General features: G+C 48.1%; 1 protein-coding gene and 1 long non-coding RNA gene across 6 annotated transcripts in view; one reads left to right on the top strand and one right to left on the bottom strand.

Annotated features, from left to right (window-relative positions):
- LOC126543004 (band 4.1-like protein 4) overlaps window positions 1–25957 on the top strand; it is a 175868-nt gene that overhangs the window by 109535 nt on the left and 40376 nt on the right. For all 5 annotated transcript variants that reach the window (XM_055077551.2, XM_055077550.2, XM_055077552.2 and 2 more), the window contains exons 3-4: window positions 3982–4024; window positions 20092–20170. In XM_055077551.2, coding sequence (XP_054933526.1) covers window positions 3982–4024; window positions 20092–20170 — 122 coding nt within the window. The remainder of the gene's footprint in view (window positions 1–3981; window positions 4025–20091; window positions 20171–25957) is intronic.
- Window positions 12883–14348, bottom strand: LOC129387865 (uncharacterized). The gene is made up of 2 exons (XR_008615017.2): window positions 14194–14348; window positions 12883–13019 (listed from the first exon to the last, which is right to left on the bottom strand). It is a non-coding gene; the product is annotated as an uncharacterized lncRNA (long non-coding RNA).

Raw genomic sequence — 25957 nt, 5'->3', positions numbered from 1 at the left:
CGGCTCTTCGCAAAATGACTCGAAATTACAAACGGATGTGTGACCCACCTCTCAGGGTAATTAACTGGCTTCACTCGCATGAACGTCTACTGTATGCGTTCCAGTGCGGGTCATTAATGCTTCTTCATTGTACAATGAGCCTGAACGTGCCGGCTCCCGTCCTGTGTCGCTCGCATCAGCGCCAAGAGTATTGACGCTGGACTCGATCAAGCGCAGCGTGTGTGTGACTTACAGAAGGCGGATTAGCAGAACCCTCCGGTTTCTCCCTCCCCTCTTGGCCTTCCTCGTTTTTCTTAGATTGCATGCTGCTTGTCACATGTGCGGCACTTACACGGGAGCAAAGTCTAACATATTGGGAATTTAACGCGGCACCCAACACGGGGTCGCTATACACGGCCTAAAAAAGAGAAAAAAAGAAAGAAATAAGACGGCAAACCCAGAGTAACGGTCGACCTCTGTTGGCCAGCTCTGCCAGCGTATATCAGCCAGGCCTTATAATCACCGACGGCTCGGCCCCGTAGCAAACCGAAAGCCGTCACTTTCGTGTCTGGATTGATTTCGTATCAAGTAACGAAACAAGGAAACGTGTCTCTTTCTCGAAGCGAATAATCGCCACGACTTGCTCAACTCGCTTTTTATTGCTCTTGCGTTGTTTGTGTAGAAGATTCTGAAAACACTGGAGCGACCGAATGGGTGCATATACACGCTCCTTTAATCCCAGCAATTTTTCCAGCCCAGTGTCCCGCACTCTTTTTTCCTTCTTCAAACCTGCGTGGAGGTGCAACGCGTCTGTGTAGAGACCCTGTGTACCGAGGCTGCGATAGAGGTGCCCCTCTCGAGGCAGTTCTTTACAGCGTTCGCGCGGAGCACGCCACGCCGAGAGCCTCTTGCGTCACGTGACGGGTACCGATCAATCTCGCTTACGCGCACACACAAGAGGGACGGCGTCCTTCCCGGTGGCAACCGGAGGGCCTCGTCTCCAAGAGGGTGTGCACGAGTGGGCTCCTTCGTTTCCTGCGGCTGCCCGGTCGACGGTGAGCGCATCGGCGCGAAGCACGGCCTCCTTTGCTCTCCAGTCTCGTTCGCGGGTTGCCATTTTCTTTCTGATCCCTCGCCATTCGTTTTCCGCCGGCACGTGAGAAGGCGTGAGCGCCATGCATGCGGGGCAGTCCACGCCCGCAGCGCAACTCTGAGCGTACGCGGAACGTCGAAGGCTCACTCCCGATGGGGAGGTCAGCTAAATCTAAATTCCGACACGCACGTGTGTGAGTTCGCGTGTGTGTAGTTGAGCAAATCATTGCAATTTGCCTTTCTTTCTCTCTCACGACCTATTTGTTGCTGTTTGGTCTGTCGTTTCTTTCTTTCGTTTATATCACGTCTTGCCGTGTCAGCATGTGAATGTTTTTTTTTCTTCTTTCCCAAAGACGTTCATTAAATGCAAATGCACGTGGCTTGTTTGCTTAGCAGCGGCCGAAGTCTGTACAGCGCGCTTTCTCCGCCCATGTGCCTCCCGCAGGCGCCTGTGTGGTTCGAAGACTGTGGAGTCGAAAGCCAGCCTTCGCTTTAGTGCGTCGCTTTCGCTCGTCTCACACTGCTGCGAGCGGATGCGTGCTGTGAAATAACGCTGCCCTCTCGAGCGAGCTGCCGTCGTCTTGAGCACTGAGCGGCACGAAGAAGGACGTTTACAACGTGGAGCGTCAAAGGTCGTGGCGTAAGAGTGACAAAAGAAAACGACCGTTGACGTTTCGAACAACCACGCCATAATTTCGCACTGTAGAGATGAGCCAAAGCCTTGTGCCATGTAGTGATGCGAGTGGCGTGCTCTCTCACATTGCAAGCGTGCACAGCGGCGACGTGAGACGTTATCGGGTACGCACGATGCCGCCAAGCTACCATAATGCTGCACAGAGAAGCCGCCGCTCAGCAATGAAGACCGTCGCCATGTGTAAGGCGGCGCTGCCGTGCATCGCCGGGGCAAATGTTGGCCACACATCTTTCACGCCGTCGCTGCTGGCATCGAGGCCGTCAAGGTCGGCGCGTTGCTTGGCCAATCAATCTTTGTTTCCTTTCGAGCCGGCCGTGACCTGAAGCGCTAATCAGTGTGAGGAGCTGGTGGTTCTCATTTTGTCCTTAGCATAAAAGCTAAATTAACGGAACGGCGGAAGAAACGCGCAAATTATGTTCTGTGCACGGTGGCCAAGTCGACCCGAAAGCGCATGCCACGAGTAAACCGCAGATAGTAAATGAGGAGCGTTCCATTACCTACGCCTTTTGCCGTATAAGTCATCATGCAGCCAATTCGTTTCTCTGCTTGGCTACGAGTTCGCTTAGTTCTTGATCGGCTTGTACAAAAACATACGATATATATGCACCAGCTACTTTGCGAGGAGGAACCGCGACATCAATATATTCAGTTCGATGCATTGACCTCTTCCCCTGCAAGGTTTAAAAAAGAAAGCAAACTTAAAAGAAAGAGTTATGGGGTTTTACGTGCCAAAACCGGGATCTGATTATGAGGCACGCCGTGGTGGGGGACTCCGGAAATTTTGACCACCTGGGGTTCTTTGCGCATGTTGTGTGTCCCTTCTTCGTTCGACGTCCTGTCATTGTGCGCGCGAAAGTCTAATAAGAACCAAGTTCTTTAACGTCCACCCAATTGCTTTCTCATTTCGCCCCCATCGAAATGCGGCCGCCGTGGCCGGGATTCGATCCCACGACCTCGTACTTAGCATGAACAAACTTTCATATATCCGAAAATATGCGTAATCACGAAATTTTTGCCGTCGCATCTAAAGTCCACATAAAAATATGTAGGGACTTTAATCGAATCAACTGTAAGCGCATCTTACTTAGCGTCTAGTTCCGTTGGACAATCTCTGCGGGGTTTCAGCAAGATATTAGGAATGCCACTTCGAGGAAAACTGTCGACGTCGCTGTTGCGCGTCTCGATCAGCCAGATTTGTCTGCAAAGCAGCAAGAAACGCCGCCGTGCCGAAGGATAACCGTGTGCCCTCGGACTGCAGCCCACGTATACTTCGAAGCCGCCAACGGCCTTACGAGGGAGACAGCGTCTGCGGCCCAGACGGTCCTCGCGTCGCCGTCTTGACCGGCGCGGCTGCAGAGACAGTTTGAGGTCGCGCGCGGGCACGGACCGTCCGTCACGACTTTTCCTGGCAGCCCACGCAGGCGTTCTCTCACCGCGTCGCCTCGCGCGGCCGGGCCACGCCGTCGATGGCTCGCCGGCGGCGTTGTCCGACGGCGTCTTCGCGGCCGAGACACGTCACCGCCGCGTTTGCGCGCACACGCCCGTATCGTCTCCGTTTGGGTTAAGGTGCCACGCTTGACTTGCGTGGGGCGTGCGATCCGCGGAGCTCGCATGTAGATCGCGCGATGACACAAGTACGTAGAAACCACCCTACTCTTCGTGCGGCTATAGTTGATGCTAATGCCCGCTTTAAATGTGTCTTAATGATCTCGCGTGGTCAGCAGCTTTGTTTCCCTCGCGCTACAGTGACGTCACTGCAGTCTCCGCCAATTTGGCAAATCTGAACTGACATTGACTGCAAAAAAGTCAAGATAAATAAATATTTGTGGGGTGCAGTTCTAATAAGGTTCCTTAATAACACCATACGGGTCAGTACTGATCAAGAACGGTCGAGCAAGTAATGTCTGACGACGAGACTTGTGTTTACTAGACCAATTAAGACGAATCCTCTTTTATTAATTGTCTCCAGACACATGACTTGTTCAATCACTTGCGATCGCTTCAAGTCTCCACCTTCCTGTGAAGCTCGGTCTTACGCGTCGGTAATCATTCAATAAAGGAAATAATATGGACAAGAAAATGTCTTGTCTCGGCAGTTATGTGATGTATAAACGAGCTATTTACGTGTCTCACGGCTGCTGATCGCCAGCGACCCGTGAATTCAGTATGTCTGCGTTCTTATCGCGTATGTTCTTTCTCTCTTCTTTTTTTTTCAGCACTGGCTCGACCCGAACAAGAAGATCCACAGACAAGTAAAAGGTGAGCTTTGTTCTCAAATATTCGTGCGCCTCTACATCTATAGTCTTGATTGCAGGCATCGCGGCTCAGACTCGCGACATCCTATAGCAGAATGCATCAGCATCAGCGCGCTGCGATTGCTGCTCGCATTGTGTGTTTTTGGCCATCGAGAGCGTCGCTCTAAAAAAAAAAAAAAAAATAAGAAAGAAAGAAAAAAAAGAAAGAAAAACACAGCCGCGGAGGCTGAGCTTGCTACACGCTTTCCTGTTGAAAGAGAGACGAAAAAAAAAAAAAAAGAAGGCTGTCAACGCCGTAGCATATATATGACCACCCGAGTGACGAATACGGGAATAACCGGAATGAGAACAAACGTCATGGTCGCGTAGTCTATCTCCGCTGATTTTCACGTCCGTGTGAGGAGAATCGTTGCGTCGCGGTTCAAATGTATGTATACGGTAACGTAGACGCGCAGTTAGAGCGTTCTCGCCTCGTTTCACTTTAGCCTTTGCTTACCATCACGACGAAAGAAAGAAAGAAAGAAAGAAAGAAAGGAAGGAAGATGCCAGGAATAAAGGGGAGGTGGAGCAACGTCTGCTTCCGTGTCGGGCAGATTGTGACGCGTAGCTGCAGCATTTCGATCCATTTCTTTCATCCGTTTCGCATGGAACTCAACTTCCACTCTTACATAGTACCTGTCGTTTCGACACCTTCCCACATGGGTTCAGGCGGTTGGCGCTCTTCAGTTGCCACAGTTTACAATGACAAAGGCAAACACAGCACCGACGAAAAAGAAGCGAAACTTAGCACCAAACGATTGTCACTTGTGTTCGGCCGGCTCCGCGTCTCTTAATGTTCAGTCGGCACGCAGTCGTCACGGAGACGCCATTTATCCTCGCGCCAACAACGTGGCGCTGTACAAGATGTGTCCTTATCGTAATGCATCGGTCACGACTCGCGCCAAGATGTTTCTTATTGTTGTTTACACATATAGCTGCCATGTGTGGCCGCGACGCTTCGTTTCCGATTCTGGCAGGCTTCGAGCCGGCCGGCCAGCGATACCGTCGCGCGCGTGGCCTAAAAAGGGCGAACACACGGAAACCCGCGCGCCTCCGTCCGGCTTGAAGCCGAGCCTTTATTCTGCGAGCGCCGCTTGCATCGCCATCTTCGTGCAACAAGCGCGCGATAAGGAGCCGCGGTGCCGTCGTTGGACCTTGGTGGGCGCACGCCTGTGCCGTGCACGCCCCACGTGGCTCGTTCAGTCCGGCCCGCTGTCACCGAGGCGCGTTTCCTGCGTACGCAGCCTTGTGGCACATGGATGCGAGGGCTCGCGCAGCATGCGTATATAATGGCTGGTCATAGGAGCACTGCGAGCGCTGGCAACCTTCTGCTGCTGAGACCTTTTGCGAGCAGGCCAATGGTTGTCTTCTATACTGTCTGCGGCACTATAGCTTCCTCCGCTGTATGATCCATTCGCGTAAGGAACGACGACTTGGTTTCTTACTAGCTCTTTTAAAACGAAAGGAACGCGGTCCAGTTACACTTCCAACACTGTAACGTGTCGTTACATTAACGTTGCATTCGATTTTTTAAAATTAATATATAGGGTCCGATAATCCTGAGGCGAGATGAAGTGAGCAATTTAAAACTCGCATTGAACTACGTATATTATACGAATTTGAACATCCCCGGAAACAGATTATCTGGAGATAAAAGAATCCAAACAAACGCTCCTAGCCGATATTCTTTCAGAAAGCACCGGACGTACTCCAGACACGTCTAACTGTAACGTTGGTGCTTGTCTATTACCAGGTCAACACATATGGCACTTTCCACTTGCGTCTTCGAGTGCGCAGTCAGGATATTGCGCCTCAGATGTGCAAATAGAAAGTTACTCACATGCAGCAATGTAGTTAAATTTCTTGCACAAGAAACCGCATTGAAAGGAACAATGCATATATGTGTTTAATGAATGCAGATTCGCATTCATTATGAATTCGCATTATGAATGCATTCGCATTGCAGTATGAATGAGGAAAAATGTCCACAATACGTATTCGCAACATAGTAGTGAAGTCCCTCGTTTGAACTCGGCAAGAGTTGTATCTCGATGCCTCCCTGCATGGTGTGCTGCGTATAGATGCGTGCGTCTGTTCACTGCCGCGGAACGTTTACAGAAGGAATTCCTTCGTACGTAAAGCTGACGAGTTATCGTTGCAGTTCCACCGCGACCCTTAGCGGAACGTTCTTCCGAAAAGGAACTATAGTTCCAGGAACGCCGTTCCGTACACAGTGATCGCCTGCGGCAGATAGCATATTTCTTGTCCTTGAGTTGGATTACTCGAAAAGGCGGAAAGACAAATAGAAAGACATATTGAAATAATTAACAATGTATTTCTAATTAACTCCCTAATAATTACTTTGTGCGCATATTGCAATTTACGAATTGTAGCTGATGAGTTTGCAAGACGTATTCACTTGAAATGAATTTCCAGGATGATACCAGTTTCGAGATATTATTTCCCTAAGTATGGAATGAAATACATGGGTCTTCCAGGTATTTTTGTGTTTCTGTGCATAAAAGAGCATTTTGTTAAAGAAGTAAGTGGAACAACTCTGCATTTTTACGGCGAGTTTGATGGCGCACATCTCCAATTTGGTGTCGTTTTGAAAATTCGTTCCAAGTGGATACGCCACGCAAACTCACCGGCTACAATTCATCAATTGTAATACGTGCCGAAAATTAAATAACTTAGAAATTTACTGAATTTTTTTTAACTAGTTGAATGTGCCTTTCGATTTCTCGTGCAAGTAATGTCCGCCTGTCAGCATAACCCAGCTCAAGGACTACAATCTTATTATGTGCAACAGGCGATCTTTATAATTAAATAAAACTCCCCGTATGCACGTAGGTATATGACCGCAGGACCGGCCAGAGGACGGATGACGCGAATATCATCTACGCGGGGAAGAGAATCCTTGCAAAAACATTTGGAGGACGCTTGAGCTTCGCCTGGAACGCGATAGCATTCAAAGATCCCGGACTGCTTCTCACCCTTCCCGGCAACTGCGGCGTACGCGACGTTCGCCGGGAAACGCGTGCGGCGAATGCTGTGCACGAAGCGGCGAGCTTTGGGCCTGCGTCGTTCGGAATGCGTGGTTGGGGATGGTTTTTCTCTCGCGGACAGCGCCGCCGACGCCGGATTTTCGGTGACACGTTAACGCTACCTTGTGAAAACACGGTGTCCGGCCCGCTGATCGAACGATTCTTCCAGACTCGTCCCTTTCGCCTTTTGTCCACATATGGCGTCAATATCAAGGAAACATCGTACCGAAGGCTATAAATGCGCATGTTGACCAACCGACCACGCACGGGCGGAAAGGTTGCCGGCGTCCTAACGCGAGAACGGGTGCGGAATTTTTTTCTTTTTCAGCCACTCTCAAGACACGTTCGCGGTCACCGTCGCCGTGCCCCCCGCTGGAGCGCGGTCCCGTCCTCGTCACGCTGGCGTGAGCATGGCGAAAGGCGCGGCCTTTCGTTTTCGGATGTCGCGTCGGTGGCTCCGAATGGGGAAACGGTTTGCCTGCAAGCTCGTTAGCGTATTACAACTCGCGGAAGACAGTCTCGTGCGGCACGCGTTGGTAGGCTTCTTCTCTCCTCATTAGTGAATTAGCTGGCTCGCACGTCCGCTTTTTCTTTCTCCTTTCCTTAGTCTGAAGGGCGCGATTTCTATCCATCATCTGCCTCTGACGTAGCAAGCCTGACATCTGTTTCCATTAAAGCCTCTCTGAGTGGACGTGCAGCCCGGTTTCCCACGCTCTTTTATAATCTTCCGAGGCACGTGATCGAGCGATCCTCTTCGCATCCTGGTACCACGCGTCTATGTGAAATGCGCTCCTCAGTATCGCCGGGCATAGTTGCCGGCGTATGCATGCTATCGAATAAAAAAAGAAAGGAGAAGAGGGCCGAATTGCTTCCCGTTCGTGCAAGTGTTCTTTGCTGTGGGCCTGCCGCCTTCGCTAGAAGTATGCCCAACACCACGATTGGTTACATGGCATGAACAATTCGAACGTAACAACTTTTCTGTGAATAAGCGGCACGTTCTGTTGCTCAGGATGCGAGGCCAGCGGTCGTAACGAGACGATGCAGCCCCGAAATCGAATGTTTCCATGCGGGAAAGTTGCGAGTAGTTTAACTATTGCTGACGCTAGCAGCGATCGAAGAAGCTCTTGTGAGCTCTCTTGTAAGCTCGACCGATGACATCCTATATGAAACTTTGGGTTTGCAAACCTTTGTCGACGCTGTCGTGGCGCACATGGCTGGATCATCAAAGCGAAATGTCCCAGGGTCGATAAAGGTCGCAATTCCTTATTCTCATCAGACTTGCACATTTTGTTCTATCACGCTTATGGCCGCATGATGATGATCACTTCATGTTGCGGGCGAGACACAGCTGGCCTGCAGCTCTACTTGGAGCGCGAACAGTTTTCCACCAAGTCAGCTCCTTCACGACGACGTTCATTTCTTGTTGCGGCCATACCGTTGCGGACGGCCACTGTGCGACGTTAACAGATTTTTCGCGCAGCAAAACAAATAACCTTACAATTATTTCGAAATAAGGGTATTTTCTAAGACAAGGCAGATCTCTGCATTTTCACATACGCTTGAATACGGCAGTAGTGAAATATTGCCTCCCACAAGCTGTATTCACAATTGGCCGTGTGCCAATTAGCTTCTACGTTCTTCAACATTCGGGCGGCTCTTTTTAGCCGAAGCATGCCGCAGAGGGACGAACGGTCAGCGTGCCTTCTCTATCTCGCATGAGCACGTCCACGTATACACCGCGGGACACGAACAGAAAGAGAGAGAGAAAAAAAACTTGCTTTGCCAGAAAGGCCTCCTTTTGCGCCGTCGAAGCAATAACACGCACCGCGCGTCTATGTTGTTCGTGCCAGAGCATCAACGATACTGTGCGTCTCTCGAGGCCGCGGGCGGTCGCTTGCCCCATATCGCTTCGGAGCGCGGTACGCGGCCGGCTCGGCGTGGAAGCGCCCCGGCGATCGAGAAAGGTCATTGACCCGCCGCGCCTCCCACCATGGCCTCCGCGACTTGTGCGCACCGGCAGCCGGTGCGCGCAAATCTCGAAGGCGATGCTCCCACGGACGACAAGCGTTGAGTGACTCGGAGCGGAGAACGGCAGCCGTCGGGAGCGCGCGCGTAATCACGCGGAGTCGCGGGCACGCGGCCGATCGTCGAGGCTGCCGGAGAGACGACGGCGTTTCTCTTTCGTCACGCCAGCGTGCCTGCGGTACAGTGTACTAGAAAACCCTATCTAGTACACTGTACCTGCGGTGTACCTGGTAGGGTGCGATAGGCTTCGAGTCGCAGGAGCACGGATCACGAACGCTTCACTGCTGTTATCTCGCTCGTTATCGGGGCCGCTTATTTTAAAGTGTCATTAGGCAAAGTTTTTAGCTATACTAAATTGGTAGGTTGCATATGTATATGGAATACCCATTGAGTCAATATTACCGTCAGTGGGGGCTCAGTAAACCATGAAGGATAAGAAAGCAGAAAGTGGCGACGCCATTTTAATATTCCCGCGCTAGCTTTCTGTGACATCTCGTCACTGATGTTGAAAGCACCCCAGCTGGTATCTATAAAGAATGATCGCATTGCCTTCCGTAGTACCATGGTAAGAAAAGATACCTGGATGTTTGAGAGCTCTCCCTGCAGACAACGACGACAACAATGGTCTACACGGTACCGTGCTGATAAACTAAGATAACGCGAAATGCGTGACGTCACTCTGAAGGTAATTCTTGCCGCGCTGTGGACGCGAAATTGGAAAAAATTAAAAATAACTTTGGTCTTTATTTTCTCCCTTAATAATTGATACAAAACATTGCTCGACATAGTTATCCTGTATCCGGGCATGGGCTGCTGCAGTGTTGGCTTAGCGATTTCTTAGCTGCTCTCAGTCATCCGCTTCTATGGACATTTCAGAATAAACAAGTAGAGCAAAAGAAAGAAAAGCGAAGAGAATTCATGGAGCGGCAAAAATGGCCGCATAAGGACAGGTAAACAGGCTGCCAAGTTATTTTTGCTGAAAGAAAGCCGTACGCTTAGCATCTTTAAGGTATTGGCAACTCCAGAACCTGTTCTCGACCCTCATGTAAGCAACTCCGCCTTACGACTCGTGTTGCAGTGTGTCACATAGTATGCCACAATTTATACGAAGTAACGTCTGTCGTGCTTTTAGAGGCTAAATACGAATATTCTGCAGTGATAGAACCAGGCTAAATATTGTAAAGTTACGTAGTCATTGTATATTGGGATAAACGCAAATGAGAGTTCCGCTTGTGAGTCGGGGTGCACCTTCTTTTTACGTTCTTAAAAAAATTTGGGGGACTTATTTTGTCCCGCGCTCGCTACTTTCCTGTCGAGAATGCTGTGTCAAGCTGTTCGTGAGCAGTTCGTGACTTGGAAGTACCGGGCTCGCAGCGCTAAAGAAGGGAAATGCGAGCAAGACAGGTGACGATTATCGCTGTGGGACAAGATACGGCCCAAAGGGTGCAAGCTTTTTAAGAGGAACCTTTAGCTCGGGCCCAACTCCGACGCGGCCTATTCAAATACATGTAAAACGCAGAAACGATTTTCTGAGATAACCCTCTGGACCCCGGTTTAACCCTGGAACTTATAAGCCCGGAAGGTAAATTCTAGTGACTGTTGGAAGCGGAAGTTCTATTTAGGGCCTGAATTTGGTTAAAATAATCTTCGAAAATTCGAAAGTACGAAAAAAATAGAAGCATGAAGTTTAGAAATTTATAGCTCTGCATCACAAAGAGATATCGCGGTTCTGTAAGCGACATCCATTAGACCATTAAAAGCGGGCAAATTAGATATGTCAATTTTTATCTTACGTGAATTCGTTACGTTGTATACAAGGGTTCTGCAAAAGCTGTATTTGCATATTATTATTATTTTTAAATTAATCTGTGACATATCAGTTTTGTCCGCTTTAGATGTACTATTAGCTGCGATTCACAACATTGTGATATCATTTTTCATTGCTGAGTTAGGTTGTAAACTGGATAGTTTCGTTTTCTGAAAATTTGCGATAGTTGCCAATATTTATTCAAAGATTGGCTACCTAACTCAGACATTCGAAACCGGCCGTCACTATATTTTAAGTTCTTCTTTTAAATGCAACAAACCTCCTCAAATTTGATGCAGGGATTGCCGAGAAAAAGGAATTCTCCTTTTACGTGTATTTGGATAGCAGCACCCGAGCTAAAGCTTCCTCTTAAGATTGTGTCGTTAGACTATACGTGTGATAAGGTCGCCTGCGTCCTATCACTGGTGCTTGTTCGTGCTCGCAGTACGTAGTGTTATAGCTTGTAGGGCTCGGGCTCGCCGGGTTTGAGAAATTCTCAGACAACAGTGAATAACAACAAATCGGGTCCGTTTCTGCGAACAGGTTTCCAAAATTTGGCGAGGGTTTGCTTTTGGCAAAGTCATTTGTATTACTGTAAATACATGACTTGGAAACGAATTGAACCGGTTGTAAGCGATATTTAGCTGCATGCACAGTGTCGGGAAGCAAACTAGGGGCGCTGTGCGCGGGTCGAACGCTGCAAAGTTGGAACGAGCGGTGTTTGCAGTTGCTTCTAAATTTCTTGCGAGCGAATCAACTGACAACTCACCGCGCTGAATGAGAAAACAGCATCTTCTGCTTGTGCCACTATGCTATGAAAACGATACGTCGCCTCGCGGCATAACATGTGTCATGATCAACTTCAGATTATCTGAGGTCGTTGTCTTTCCTGGTAACGCGTGCTTGCAAACAAAGGTACATTAGCGTGTAATGCTCCTGCTGCTTAAAGCATTAATACCACTAATGCTCCTTCAAGACGACGTGATGACGTTCATTTCTTGTTGCGGCCATCTGGGGCAGAAAACTATATACGAACAAAAACCAACTTGAGCCTAAGTGGAGCTTATAGTGGAGCGTACACCACTATAATTTATTAAATCGCCTGCATGAACAAAGTACACCCAGTGATTTGAAACGCCAGCAAGATATTTAAAAAGAAAGAAAGCAATGTTATACTCGTCGGGGAGAGAGATGTCGTTCCGAGTGGTGTTTCGATATCGGTATAGTATCGGTCACATCTTCCCGGTGCGGAGGTTTCTTATACAAGTCAATCTCCGGCGCGCGTCGTACGCTTCTTTCTGGAAACGATGAAATCATACATTGTTGTCTTTCCACCGCGATGACCCGCGTAGTAATACGCAAGAAAGGTCTTTTAACATCCGTTCTTTCTTTTTTTTTTTTTTTTCGGGCTTGTGCGCGGCGGCGTCACGGCGATACGAGAACTGCCGAGGCGTTCAGCGCGTGCTGTGATCGGACTCTTTCACTTCAAGCCTGAACCTGGACCGGCGATTTGTCGGCGCGGCCAGTGACTCTAGGGAGTCCCACAGCAGCGCACGCAGCCGATCCAGCAGTGCTCGCCTTTTTACGAATCCTTTTTGGGTTCGCGGACAGTGCATCCATAGAGAAAGGAATACAACAAGAGCGGATACTCCCATAGAGCCCAGCGGCCGAATTGACTGCAGCGCACCAAGCCGTGGGTGTTAAAACCTGAAGCACACTTCCGGTTTCGGTTTTGTGCCCGCGCGTTTTGAATACTAGCTGGTGCGCGCCACGCCGGCTCCCTTTTTTTTTTGCTTTTGCAGCAAATTTTTATTTATATATTTATTTTTTATTTATTAAACATTTATTTTCAAATTTTTTTATTAAGTAAAATTGATTGCGAACAATCACACAAGCCTCCAATGAATATGTGCCACGTGCAATTTCATAAAGACGCAAGACACCTTGTGAAATGAGGAAAAATTTACGTTTATTTTATTCTTTGTAAATGCTCGTCGCGGGCTTTTTGTGCATTCATCCAACGTTGTGGCACCAGGTAAGCAGCAGTAGTTTCCGCAGGAAGATCCACCAGACGACGTGAGCTGAAAAAAATTACAAGTGTTATTTTGGTGTTAACATGCAAGAATAATGCCAGTAGAGGCGAAGCGTGCGAAAGTGGTGAGTCGGCGGCATTACAAACAAATGCAGTTCGTATTTTCACACTCGGCGTAGAAAATACCCGACTCAGGCAAGCAATACCGTACATACCAAAAACACATTCTAATTCCAAGTATTCCCCTCTTCCCAATACTTATTTCCTGCACTTTAATAGCACCAATGCGCGGGCAACGGCGCGTTTCGCGAACTTGGCTACAACCGACGCGATAGTACGCTACGAATACAAAGAGGTGGCCACAACACAGGCTCTCAACCAGAGCATGCTGGACGCTCGCAGAATTCCTTCTACTCGCACTCAAGACAAAATGCGTGGGTGCCGTCGAGAAAACAGAATTTTCGAGTCACTAGTTCGTGGCGTTTGAGCTCCTTGGCTTATCTCTTGTGCGTTCTGCAGGCGCAAGCAACGCACTCCCGTGTTATCACTCTTGACGATTGCTCGTCGCGTTTTCGACAAGCGTGAGTACCGAAAGAAGGCTTAAATTGTTGCGGGGACATAAAAATTGCCACAATCTTGTCGCAGTAAGATTCAGTACGCGCCAAACTAACTGTCACCACGGCCGAGCTGCTTTTCGCTGCGTCACAACAGGCGCGGCGAGCGGGCCTCATAACATAAAAGTATCGAAAATAATTTTCAACAATGTTGGGCGTCAGAGAAAGAAAAGCGCCATGAACTAGTCAGTGCATTAAAGCGCGAAACCGCGCACTACGGCCGAGCCGATTTTCGCTAACCGAGTCGCAGCGCCAGGCGCGCCCACTGCGCTCGAAAGGTAGCCCAAAAAGTAATGAAATTAGTTTCAATAATGTTGGCAGTCAGAGAAAGCGCCAAAACTTGTTGCAGTAAAATTCAGTACACGCGAAACTGCGTCACAGCACCCTGTGCGACTAGCGTGCCCAAAAACTACCGAAATTTGTTAAAGTAATATTGGGGCTTATAGGAAGCGTCGCAAACATCTCCCAGTACGATTCATTAATTCAAATTAACTGCTCGACGACGGCCACGCTGTTTTTCGTTAACTGCGTCACAAGTCTAGCCTAGGTGCCGGGCAGTAAGCCTAATTGCTTGAAGTGCGTCGCAGACTGTCGAACAAAGTTTCTCACCTTGCCGTAGTCCGATAGTGCAGTGCTGCCATGTCGAAGTTCCGAATGAACGCAATAATTCCCCGGGAGGCCACCAAACCAGGCTAAATCCCAAAATAGAAAAACAGGCAGATGGGTGCCCGAACAGTCTAACGCTCAGATGCGCGGCCGGTCTCGCTTCGGCGGTGTGTCTGACGAATGACGCAAACATCTGGCTCGTCATTCGCCGGTTCGCCTGTCGCTAGGCGACGGAAGTAAGCCGCAAAGATTAATTTAATTTATACGCAGATATTTTCAATTTTTCCGAGAAAGAATAAAAAAAATAAAACAATTTCTGTTAATCTCATTTCACATTCTTCTTTTTTTCGATGCTCGCGCCCCCAATTCGTCGGTGTTAATACTATAGCGTGACGTGTTTCCTGTTTCCAATTTTCGCCGAGTGTCCGCTCTTGTTCAATCCCTTTCTCTATGGTGCATCCTCGAAGATGCCCGAGAGCAGGCACACGCGGGTCGCGCTCTGGCGCGTTGACCCCGATTCACGCAATGCTCGGTAATCGATGACCGACCCGGACGGCCGATGCTCTCGAGGAGAGCGAGTGTGTATTGACCGTACGTGAACGGCTAGCGCGCAGGACGCGTGGCTGCCGGAAAATAAAATAAAAGCACAGTAACGACAACAGAACAAACCCGTGCTCGCCCGATCCAGCGTCTAGCCACCGCAGCGGTTCGGTTGTTTGTTCCTCGCTGATCGGCGACACCCGCCGGCGCGGCCAGCAGGCACGCCCTTCTCGGCCGTGAAGACGCTAGCGCCGCGCGGTCCTCCTTGCGAGCAATTATTCGCGCTTTGAACGCTGCGGCAGAGGCACACGCTTCTGTGAGATGGCCGGGATGGTGGGTTTGTTTCTGCGACCACTGGGGACAACTTGAGCAGATAGATGCAAGCGTACCAGTACATACCTAAGGCAGAGCCCGACAGTAGCGACGTAGCGCTTTAGAATGGAAAATGGCGGCTGTGGCAAAAGGCTTTTGTGCAACGTGGTCTATCACGTGCGCGATTTAGGCTGGATTGAACGTACAGCCCTCGTCAGGATAGAGCGATTGAGCGGTCGTCCGCGCCACCCCAGCATCGCGCGCATACTTGCATTTGCTCGAGGGTCCAGCCATGCTGCTGCTCGAGTGTGTACGCACCAAACGTTGGTACGCACTGCGCCCACGTCGATGGCGGCTTAAGGGAGGCGTGGTGTGCGTGAAAGCCCCTTCTGCTGGCGGACGAGAGCAGTACGTATGAGGGGCTTTAGTAGTGTTGACCTTATTAATTAACGGTGTTTTAAAGTCCGAGGCCTCCTGTTTACGTTTTGAAACTGAGTTCCCTGAATGTTCCGTGAACTCTCCCACATGTGCAGCATTTTTCTATTCTTCCAAAAAAACAAAAGGAAACACTCGGGAATCGAAGCCGCGATCTCGGCATGCAGCCCATCGCAAACGAAGCGCGATTGCCGCACGACAAACGGTGACACGCGTGCGCCGCAACGGCAGCAGCGAGTCGCGTTCTCTCCCTCTCCGGCCGCGAACGACAACGTGCGTGCGGGTACCGTGCTCTCGATGAGGAATGAAAAGACGCGCGCAGGCACGCGCAACGCATTGCACGGGCGTTTCACTCGCGCGCCTTGCGGAACGCCGATACGTCGCCTGCCTCGTGAGCGCTCACGGTGATCTTTTCTCTCAAAAGATCTCGCGAAATGTGACTTCTTCGGGAGGCGTTGTCGCGTAGCGGTTTGCCATCGTTGCATCCGTATACGGGCATGAAGACGGAGGACAGAGAAAAGGAATTAACGTACGTTTGTAACAGAGATGGTTAGAAAATAGCAGTCGCACTGCAACAATTGGTCGACACAGAGTTAAGTGCATTTTTGACGTCTTTTCGTATACTATGTGTCCCAGCTAACGTCAGCCGAGCTGTTCAAATAAAAAAATAAGATTAAAAAATCACGATGCTGTGATCTTACAGGTACGATCGTAAAACGTTGTTCGGTCGTCAGAGGTGTGATCACTGAAAACCGCATAGGTCTTAAAATCGTTTCTTGCACCAGCCTTTGAAATTGTTTTTCCTTAGCTACACGCACATACGGTGTGTATGTATACTGCGAGAAACCGTGGAGTCGCGCCCTCGCAGTGCATGCAACCGGAACGGAGGCCGCATCGTGGCCTCGTCGACCCCAGTCCTAAGTTCGGCGTCTGCAGGTGTGGAATGCCTGCTCTGTTGCTGTTGATTGCAGTGCTTGTTGTCTGTCGTGTGCCGATCGTGAAGTTAGGCACACCGCAAACAAACAGTTGATCACCTTCACGTGTTCTTAAAGGTGTCGTCTGGCATGCGCGACAGAAAACGTAAGAGTGTGGCACCGTGGGACGGGCTTGGAAAATGAACTTCGGCAGAACGTTGGTCTCCCAGTCCCGCCCGCTCATGCAAGGAGATAATGCGTGTGTGTAATTAAAAACCGCCGTGGCAGCAACAGGCGGCCCAAATTAAGTAAGTTGGCGCAGTCCGCTGGGGCCTGCGGAAATGGCCCTGGCGCCAGCAGCAGCAAGCTGCAGCATTCCCGTCCACTGCCTCGGTTGCGCTTAAAACGGGATATTATTTTATTTTTTTTCGAGATATTGCAGGCCGTTCGGCCCGAGCAGGCATATTTCCATGCAGTACGTATAGGGTATATGGAAAACACTAATGTACATTGCTAAAAAAATTACACAATTATGTACATAAATATTGTCACAGACAAAACAAAAAAGTGAACAATAAATGACCAAGAATGCTCCCCTGTGGTGCACCTGAAATTATCTTCTTCTTATCTGATACGAAATCATTTATAGAAACAAATTGACATCTATGCGCCAGATAGCTTTTAAGTAACGCGAGTGGCAGCCCGCGAATACCATAACGGTTTAATTTTTCAAATAAAATGCCGTGGTGAATGTAGTCAAGTGCGTGTGTGAAATCCACAAAAATTCCGACCGCATTATTTAATGTTCAAACTGTTGTAAGATGTATTCTTTTTGATCCCGTAGGGTGAGTTCTGTAGACTCATGTTTTTGGAAGCCATATTCTGATTTTTTCAGGACATATTTGGTACAAAAACAGGATAAGCGTCTAAAAATATTTTTTTTCAAAAAAGTGCAGGCCTAGCATGTACGTGTGACACTCCTCGCGGTACATATATCGTGGTTTTGAGTCTCCTGTATCAGAGGCATCAAGGCATGTATAGGTTTCTGCACGGGCAACAAACACATTCGACACTTAATATACCCGATCAATAATTTATGTTGTATTTTAGTACCCCATCTCAACCTCTGTAGTGAGGTCGATGTGAGGTCGCTGAGCGTTAATATTGTGTCCGCTGAATGCATCTCAATCTCATTGGACGAAGTTGTCAAATCTGATTAGAGGCTGAGGTGATGTCAATCACTTTGAGGTCGTTTTGCCACCATTGCTCTTGGGGCCGCCGTTTGCCGCTATCATTTTTTTTTCGCGTGCTAAATGATCTCATAGATCCGAATCACATAGTACACCTAAATTCATTCCCGCAGAAAGAGGCGGGCCCTTGTCGAACGCACTGTACGTTATATATACCGCTCCCTTTGACGTGATGTTCCGCGTAAAGTCCGAGGGCGATGACGCCGTACCCGCGCGTCGTATGGGCTGTATGTGCGAGTGAAAGCACGCGAGGGAACCGTCGATCGCGGCTCACTCTGGCGCGTGCGAAGGAGGAAAGCGGTGAGCAAACGCGCCGTCTTTCACCGCGCAAGAGGCTGTGGAAGGGGTGGAGGGGAGGCGGCGTTGTGCGTCGGCAGCAACTGCGTATTTCGCGACCGGGCGCGAGCGCAAGGGAAACTGACGATCGCGGCTCAATCTCGCGCGCGATAGAGAGGAAAGCGGGGAGGCAGCGCGGGAGCGAGGCGGCTTCGACTGCGCCAACAAGTGCGTACACTTCGCATGGCCGCACGCGGTCGTGCGCGCAGTGAAAGGGATCTGCTGACGGCTCCCATCCTTGTGCGCGCTGTGCCGCTCTTGCGTTGAAGCGATAGGCAGCACGAAGGTCACCTCACTCGCTGCTGCTGCCGCACTTGCTCACACCAGCATTTTGGCAACTAGTGTCCGCGCTCATCTAGTATGACGCGTTCGTGATTGCTTGATCACGCTGACACCATGTTTCCAAGTTTAGATAGCCCATGAAACTACTATATTCGTAAAGATGTTTACTACTTTGCGTTCGAAATCGATGCTTCGCCTTTTGGGCGGAACTGTGACTTTTTGTTTTGTTGTGCAGTTTTATGTATTCGATTTTAGCTCCTCCTCTCTGTAATGATTCAACCCTGAGGGTACAATAATAAACAAATAAACTGAACAGTTGGGTTAATCGGAACTGACTCATGACATGGAATTGCAGAGGCGGAGAAACGACGCAGGCGATAGTAAAGTAGGATGCCGGACGAAGCAGTGGTGGAAGAACGTTTCATAAACGTACTTCAGCTGCACTCTAAAAGTTTACACCCCTTGGAGTGTATATTTGCCAAACAACAATAATCTCCATCTGTCTTTCCTTTCTTTCTTGAAAACGCTGCGCTCGTTACTTTCCTGTCGGGAATGCTATCAGCATGACACATATGTCATGCTGATAACGCGCATGCCGTTCGTTACTGGAAAGTACCGGGCTCGCCGCGTTAAAGAAAATAAATGCGGAAACGACAGATGACGATTATCGTTGTGTGGCAAATATATAGCCCAAAGGCTGCAATTGTTTTTAGAGTGTGCAGCAAGTGCAGGCCTACAAATATCGCCGGGGGCTTTCCGAGCAGTCTAACAGAATGGCCTCTCGCTAGTATTCAGCAAACAAGTCTACAGGGTGTCCCACGTAATTTGAGCCAAACATTAAAATTATGCAAATTGCACATAGCTGGACAGACCCAAGGTAATGTTTGCCGTCGCTTGAAGATACTCATATTATTTTTTTCATTCCGCCTATTTACAGAATTGGTCTTAAATAATTAATCGACTTCCCAAATATTATAATTACACAAAAATTGTCACTGACAAAATGAGAAACATGGGAAACTCCCGATACCGCTTTCTGTTGCTCAACACGTGCTAGATAAAAGTTTTTCCGAGCGTGAAAGAGCCCGCAAATACGTGCAAATAACTGATGTACGAGCTTTACGTGAACATTTCGTCACTCAATCTTAAATAATTGAAGAGCGTTTTCCAGGAAATTTTGTTTTTGCGTTTATTTTTTGTGCATATTTCGCATGTAGTCCATTGCTATGTATATATATATATATCTTCTGTTCAATCGCTGTTTGCCTTGTAAAGGAGGCTGCGAGCTCTAGTCAAGTCGCTTGCCTCTAAAGCGACTTTTACCCGCAGTCTCCTCCATCAGTGATGGAAATAAAGAAGTTATAAAATTGCGGCGCGACTGGCCGCTCGAGGCCACTTTGCGTGTATTCGCGGGCTTCTTTCACGCTCGGAAAAACGCTTATGTAGCACGTATTGAGCAACAGAAAGCTCTATCGGAAGTTTTTCACGTTGCTCTACATTTTTTTAAATTGACTATTTTCATCTAACTATAATATTTGAGAAGCTGATTAATTAAGGCTAATTATGTAATTAGGCGGAATGAAAAAAAAATATTCTGAGTATCTACAAGCGACGGCAAACAACATTACCTTGGTTCTGTCCAGCTACGTGGCATTCGCATAATTTTAATGTTTGACTCAGGTTACGTTAGACACACTCTATAATAAGCGCAGTGTTTATGTGTAGCGAAACTACTGATATCGCCTGAGTGAACGTGCTCAGCAGCTTGCTTACAGGGGCAATTAAACTGCGGATAAATGAATCTTATACCGTCTATTTGCGTCCTGTCGCAGGCATGCAGACGTTCACGTTCTACTTCGGCGTCAAGTTCTACACGCCGGACCCGTGCAAGCTGCTTGAGGAGATCACGAGGTGAGTGTATGCGTCACGTGGGCGTTTCTGCTGCACGAGGCCATCGGCCGTCCCGAATGCGCCGGGTTTCGTTAGGTCAGCCGCCACCCCTGCGGCGTCGGAGGGCCTCGGGAAAACGCCGCGTTCATCTTGAACGGGACATTTGCGATGCCCGCTGCAGACGATGACGTCCCCCTATCGAGCTCAGCAGAAACCTTGTGGACAAGGAATCCCAGTGACTGTCTTTCGCAATCTCGATGACGTGAAGTACACTCATGCTGCGAAAAAAAGAAAAAAGAAAAACATTATAGATAAGAGTGAGTGCGTATACATAGGTGATCGTTCTTCAGTTGTCCATAATTTTAAGGCGAAAGCCTTTCTTGGCTCATGGGGAAGTTGGTATCAGCAGACCTGACCGCCGGAGTGTCCGCCGAAGCGTCATTACGCCATATGAAGGCAGATTGAAGAATGAAACATGATTGATAGTGACAGTTAGTGAATGATAACGTTATAATAGAGATTGGTAGAGGTTAATAATGACTACTGATGACTACTAATGACTTGTAATGACTCCGAAATGACCAATATGTTTAACGACGGCTTGTAATGACCACAGTCGATTACAAATGACTAAAATGCTTACTAGTGAGCAGTAATGACTAATAATGACTGAAATGACTTGTAATGACTACGAAATGACCAATATGTCTAACGACAACTTGTAACGACTACAATTGATTAGAAATTACTAAAAATGCTTAATAATGACCAGTAATGATTAAGAATGATTGAAATGACGTGTAATGACTATGAAATGACCAATATGTCTAACGACAACTTGTAACGAATACAATTGATTAGAAATGACTAAAAATACTTAGTACTGACCAGTAATGACTAATAATGGCTGAAATGACTTGTGATGACTACTGATGACTATGATATGACGGACATGTCTAACGACAACTTGTAATGACCACAATTGATTACAGATGACTAGAAATGCCTAGTAGTGAGCAGTAATGACTAAAAGAAAGAAGAGAAAGAGAAGAGGCAAAGAGAAAGAGGCGACTGATAAGAGGAGGAAGGGTAGGCATTCGCTGTCTGTAATTTTTAAGAATCGCCTGTTGCAAATAACATAATTCTAGTCCTTGAGCTGGGTTATTCAGGTAGGCGGATGTTATTTGCACAAGAAATCGGAACACATATTCGACTAATTAAAATATCACTAGTTGATTGATTACATTACAGCACATATTGCAATTTACGAAGTTTGCGAGGCGCACACATTTCGAATGAATTTCTAGAATGACACCGGATGTGTCTCTGTTAGGTTTGTCTCGGGACCCCTGTCCTGGCACTGCGCATTAACGCCGTGCTGGGCGCAGCCAGCCAGTTGCGAAGCCTCCCGCATCGACCGTTTTAGCTCGTGGACTGCGCGTTGGAGCTAAAGAACGCTGTTCGTGCCAGCATTCTGCAGCTGCACGATTCGCACCGGTTGCGTCACGCGCTAACGCAGCGCCAAGCGCGTCTTCGCTCATTCTTTTTTTGCCTCCACAGGCTACAAGGTTCGCGGCATGTAGCGTAATTAATTACGCACGAAAGCCCCAATCGGTGACACCCGTCCGCTTTTGATAAATTGTTATTATGCTCCATACCCGCCGCCGTGACCCTGATTGCCGCTGGCTGTCACTCCCCGGGTTAGATCTTGTCTGTGCGTGTGCACGCCCAACAATGTGGGTGGAAGAACAGCCGCCGTCATACATAGCATGACGCAACGCAGAGGTTGCGGGTTCGGCTCCCACTGGCGGCAAGTGGTTTTTTTTTTTTTCGTGTACCTTCATTTCCCCTTAGCTTTTCATTTTTTCACTTCAATTAAAAACTACAAATAACTTCCATTGCGCTTTCGTTGGCTTCAATATCTGTTGCATTCATATATATATATATATACAGGCGCGACCAGTAAAAATCGGGGCCCTTGCTTTCCCACCTTCTCCTTCGTGTAAGCTGTCTAGCGACCTGGAAAACCTGCAAAATTTCGGGCAATTCGATCTCAGCACCTGGATAAGTGATGGAATATTCATGAAATAGTTCATTTTAGTAGGTAAACTCATCGAAAATGACTGATTAAATTGCTCAAGTTGCAAATCCACCTAGGTTGGTTCCCCGCAATGTTATTCGGCTCCCTGCAGCACTTCAAATCAGCTTTCCTGCACAATAATTGCGTTTTTAATCAGCATAACAAATGAACTAATTCATAAATTACGCGCGAGCACAACTTCCTGCTTCAGCGCGAACGCACGCGTATAGGCCCTGCATGCACTTGCAAGACAGCGCTACCTTCGACCACAGTTCACTTGTTTGTGCGCAGGGCTTGCCGTGCGTGAAGCAGGATATGGACAGTGGCAGGGGCGAACCTGGCTCGTGGGTGCATACTACACGCGAACGACGAACCGAAGGCTTTAGTTCATCGCTGAGAAACACATGGTTATTACAGACAGTTTTTATTAGTGCAACAAATCCGGAGGGTTCCGCTGTTCACACTCATGGGGCACCAACATGCGGAGATGGAGGGAGGGACTGGACATATATCACCGACCTAAAGCGCAGAGCTGCCGTGACTGCTGCATTAATGCGTTTTGTTACACTATACTAAAGCCCAGTTGTAATGACGTGTCTTGATCATCTACTGTAGGGCAGCTATGCGGCATAAACCATATGTGCCGCGATGAAGCAAGCTTTTGCTGCACCGCTGACTCTTGAAGAAATGCCCGCACGCAGCATACATTTCTACTCCAATGCGAGCTAGAAAATGCAGCAGTAAAAACTGCGTGGCAGTGCGGTGAAAGCCACACATCCAGCACTCCTGCAGTGCTTTCGTATTAAAAAAAGAACAAGAACAAAAGAACTTTCGGCACATTAACTGGTCTCAGATGAAGGCGTACATTGCAGTGAAGATGTACTGCGGATCAATGGCCGCCAGTGAGTGGAGCAATGACCAACCCTCTAGTGTTCAATTTTTTTGCTATATAAATAATTTCACCCTACTCCCTTAAAAAGTTAGTATGGATCCTGCAGTCTAATGGACATCATTGATATTTTTAGATGGCCCACAATAACGTACCATTTACAACAGAGCACAGCAAAAGTGCCATTTTCTCAGATTTGGGGCAATTTCTCTCTTCGTATTGTGTTTGTTGCTTGACAAAGCAATTTTATCAAATTATTTATGTTTAAGACTACCAATATCAGATAATAAAATGAGTGAAGTAAGTTGAAAGGCCTATAAACTTTAAATCTGCCCCAAGTTGTGCTTCTTGATTTAACAAACAGCAAAAATAAAACAATGGCCAATAATGGGGGGCACACATTAGAGTGCAAAAAGTGCAATTTCTCTAAATTACCCAAACAATGTTTCTAACCCATGAAATTAGGCGTAAGGTAAAAAAAAAAAGAAACTGTCTTATGCACCTTGTCTCGCCTTGCATCGTGAAACTTTAGTGGCGCTCAGTTAGACAATCGTGCTTTTTTTTTTTATACCAAAAATATTTTGGTAATGCACTTCACTAGATGTAGTTAGCCACAACTTTTAATATGTAAATTAGAGCAAGCCGACTCCGTGGCTGGTGCATCTGGCTTGATACAACCCTTTTGCGTTGGTATTCAACAAAAGCTAACCGGGAATAGTCTATGTGGGAATAACAAGCGTGTTCCTAACGTTTAGAGCTATGGCTGCTGACTTTTTCGAAGGTCTTTTGCCCATTTGATATTGCTGCTTGATGAGTGGTCTTTGTTAACAGTCGTTGTGCTATTATCTGGATTTTATCACGGCATGATTACGCGCTGCGTAGGGCTCGACCGTAATGGTACATGGTCGAAATTGTTGACACCCTGCGACGTTTCACTTGATCTCGTTGGACGCTATCTGCTCTGATAATCACACCGCGTCTTCTTAAGCGCACTTGCCCTCAGAAGTATCAAAGTTTAGAAGCAAGGAGCTCGTCTTTTGTGGTCTTGGTGTCCGGCACAGGCACGCCGGTCGAAAACAGGCGTTTTCTTGAGGGGAGATGACGTGTGTTCGACGCATTCACAGTATCGTTAGCGCCGCCAATTAGGCAAACGTTGCCGCTCAGGGCGCCGCTACCGCGTGGGGTGACCACATATACTACACGGGTCAGGTGCGAGCGTGCTGACCAGCGAAGTTGGAATCATCCAGCGAAGGCCAGTTTCAGGACCCAAGTTTGGCCGATTTTGGAACCAAGGAAATGTATGGTCGCCGGCTAGAACCTTCGGTCGGGATCGAATTAACTAAACAATTGAATTAAGCGGAGTCGAATTAACGCACGTCTACCGCACTTAGATTATTCCTGCTGCCAGTACAAGCTGAAAAATCTCCCCCAAGTTTTGTTTTTTCCGGATTGCCTAATTTGTTTGATGTGAGAAAAATTGTGTCTAGGAAACGGTTGCTGCCCTCTGTTCTTTTTTTTTTTTTTAGTCACGGAATATTTATTTCAAAGGAATGAAAAACCCTGCAAAGCCAGGGATTTTCGAAAAAGGCATTTGCTAGACACCCTGTCATGGGAGTACTCTGTGTCCGTACAAACTAAAGCACAAGAACACACACGAGTTTACCAGGACGCGGCTCCGCGTTTTGGTAAACCTCTATACAGGGTGTTTCAGCGAACACTTTCAAAAATGTTGAAATGTTGCCTGTGTCAGATATCACAATTCTAGTTTATGAGGTAGTCTACTCTAAGCGGAGGACTATACTTGCACAAAAAATTGAGATGCAAAATCGACTAATCAATTGAAATTCACTAATTAAATTTTTAACTAATTACATTATGGCCCAAGAACGGGCCATAGAACAGATATTTGTCCAGTGAAGCACAATGAGAACAACAGTTCTACTGACTGTCGTATGGGTGTGGTTTATAAAGTTCCCTTTAACTGTGGCCAGTTCCACTTAGGGCAAACGGGGCGGTGTATCAATCAGAGGCTAATGGAACATAAAAGGTCGTTAACCGGTGGATCGCCTTCTAATCTTTCCCTACATTGCCAAGATTGTAACTGCACGCCTAAATTAGATGGATGCGCGATATTGTAGTGTTAGATAGGGGACCTTTTCCTGAGCCTCCTTCGAGTTCACCAGACCACATCGAATCGCGCCACAGCTAATTAAGGAGCGCAGAAGCACATCTACCCCGTTCCCGAAGCGCGGCACGTGCAAACGAGTTGGCGTTCCCCACCTCGTGCGCCGCAGGTGGAGCTATTCACTGCTTGACTCTTCCCGAAAGTGTAGCGGGAGCCTGGCACGGTTCCAGGTAACGCAGGTCCCGAGCAAAGCTGCTGTGCAGCACTGAAACGTCGCCCCCTTCCGCCTATTGTGACGGCGCTTGCAAGCCAGCAAGGCAATACCGCAGAGAGAAGTAAGCGCTCGGACAGTTGGGGCCCAAGGAGCGACCACGTGCGCTGGGTGTGACACAATCGCACGGGCGCCTACCATTGGCCGAAAATGACGCCACCTGAGCGGGCTCGCCGATTGGCCAAAAATGACGTCACCTGAGCGGGCTCGCCGATTGGCCGAACGTGACGTGACTTCGAGACACCGAAAGGATTAAAAGCCAGAGACCGGGAGCAGCAAGGGAGCATTCCTTGATTCATCTCTTTCGAGCTTCTTGCCACGAGCCGCAGCGTCCGAGTTACTGCCGGCCCGTAATGACTCTATGACTGTTAATTTCTTGGTCCTCTCACTTTAAATAATGTTAATAAACCTCCAGTTCTCATCTCAAAGTCCTTCTCAACTTC

The sequence above is a fragment of the Dermacentor andersoni genome, chromosome 2 (assembly GCF_023375885.2).
Source record: "Dermacentor andersoni chromosome 2, qqDerAnde1_hic_scaffold, whole genome shotgun sequence".
In the NCBI taxonomy this organism is placed as follows: domain Eukaryota; kingdom Metazoa; phylum Arthropoda; class Arachnida; order Ixodida; family Ixodidae; genus Dermacentor; species Dermacentor andersoni.
The sequence above is the reverse complement of the archived record's forward strand: the minus strand, read 5'-3'. Positions and strand labels throughout refer to the sequence as shown.